This window comes from Arachis ipaensis, chromosome B03 (genome assembly GCF_000816755.2).
Source record: "Arachis ipaensis cultivar K30076 chromosome B03, Araip1.1, whole genome shotgun sequence".
Taxonomy (NCBI): Eukaryota; Viridiplantae; Streptophyta; class Magnoliopsida; order Fabales; family Fabaceae; genus Arachis; species Arachis ipaensis.
Genome location: NC_029787.2, coordinates 49,054,108 through 49,055,587, shown reverse-complemented (window position 1 = coordinate 49,055,587; position 1,480 = coordinate 49,054,108). Strand labels below are relative to the sequence as shown.

The window sequence follows — 1,480 nt, the reverse complement described above, 5'->3', positions numbered from 1 at the left end:
TTGAACATTTTATAATATAAATATTTAATAATTAAATAAATTGCATTGCTTTTTGTTTGGCCTCTTTTGGGGTTAAACGGGTAAAGCAAATTTGTTGATGATAATTTTTGCAGGAAGAATTGAAATCTTCTGAAGGCTTTCAACCGGCTTCAAGATGTTGCAAAGAGTATGTCTATTTGAAGAATTTTTAACATAACACGTGAAGCTACGTAGAATATTTTAATTTTTTTTTTAAATATTGTTTTGTTTGCTAGATCCACGTTTAATTGAATTTAAATAATGAAATTATTTTTAAAAATTTTACAGGATTGATGATTTTGTCATGGCAAAAGCAGATCCCCTCTTGCCCACGTAAGAATCCTTATTTTATTCTCACTTGTCAGTGTTACTTTCTTATTTTATAATAACTCGATTCTATTATTTTATTAAAATTTATATAAATTTAAGAAAAATAATTTTTTCAGTTCAAAGATGTGGAAGAAAAATCTAATTTTATTTTTTATTCTTTTCATCAATCAAGCAGGAAGAAGGAAAAAAGCCGGTCACGTCGCTTCTGGAAGTGGTTGTGGTATGATTTTTTTATTTTACTTTTTTATTACCTGTTTGAACGTTGCTTTGTTTTCTTGAAAGCCAAAGTTTTGATTGAATCTTGTTACTTGAAGTATATGTGGCAGCGATATTTTGCTGAGTATTGCTTCGAAGGTGTTTCGGAAGTGTCTTTGGGGTTTAACTGCGGAAGTTCCAATGAGTGTACAGGAAATCCCTATAAGATTATAAGAATTTTTATACAATAAAATACAATAACACAAATCACTAGCGGTGGTCACTTGAATTTTGAAAATCTAACTAAATTAGTCTAACATTATTCTAAGTTTTATTATTTGGTAGATCTTATAATAAAGACTTTATAATTATCTTCATGTGAAAATATTTTTTTTGAATTTTGGATGATAAATTGTATAGTTAGATTTTGATATTTATAAAAGTGTTGCCTTTATTTAAAATGTGACTAAATAAATAAGTCACACTTTTAAACAAAACATCTCTATAAAAAGATATTTTTGGTATCTTCATTTGAGTAGTTACCTTATTATTTAATTTAGTTAGACTTGATTCATAAAAAGACTTGAATATGTAGTATTACTCTTTCATTAAATAGCTGCTAGGTTAACTAAGGTTAGTTAAAAATATTGTAACTTCTTTTTCCTATGTAAATTCGAATAATGATAATATAAGCAAATTTGCATAATATAAATCAAAATAAAATTTGTTCTATGAATACGAACAAAATTATTGATCACCAAATTAACTACTAGTATATATGTGTATATATCATATATATACATTGTTTTACATATTTTTCTATTAAATGAGCAACTATTAAAATCATCAAACTTTTGTATTAATGTAAAAAATTATCATTGTATATTTTACACTTTTATTTTTATTTTTATTTTGATAATAAATTTCAATCTATTTT

At 24.8% G+C, this 1,480-nt stretch overlaps 1 protein-coding gene across 2 annotated transcripts in view; it reads left to right on the top strand.

The window, feature by feature from the left end:
- The window catches only part of LOC107630453 (guanine nucleotide-binding protein subunit gamma 3-like), a 4,963-nt gene that overhangs the window by 2,241 nt on the left and 1,242 nt on the right, over window positions 1-1,480 (top strand). The window contains exons 2-4 of one of the 2 annotated variants that reach the window (XM_016333583.2): window positions 114-166; window positions 307-351; window positions 524-568. In XM_016333583.2, coding sequence (XP_016189069.1) covers window positions 114-166; window positions 307-351; window positions 524-568 — 143 coding nt within the window. Of the gene's footprint in view, window positions 1-113; window positions 167-306; window positions 352-520; window positions 569-1,480 lie in introns of both variants that reach the window. The other variant, XM_016333582.2, reaches the window with a different exon arrangement.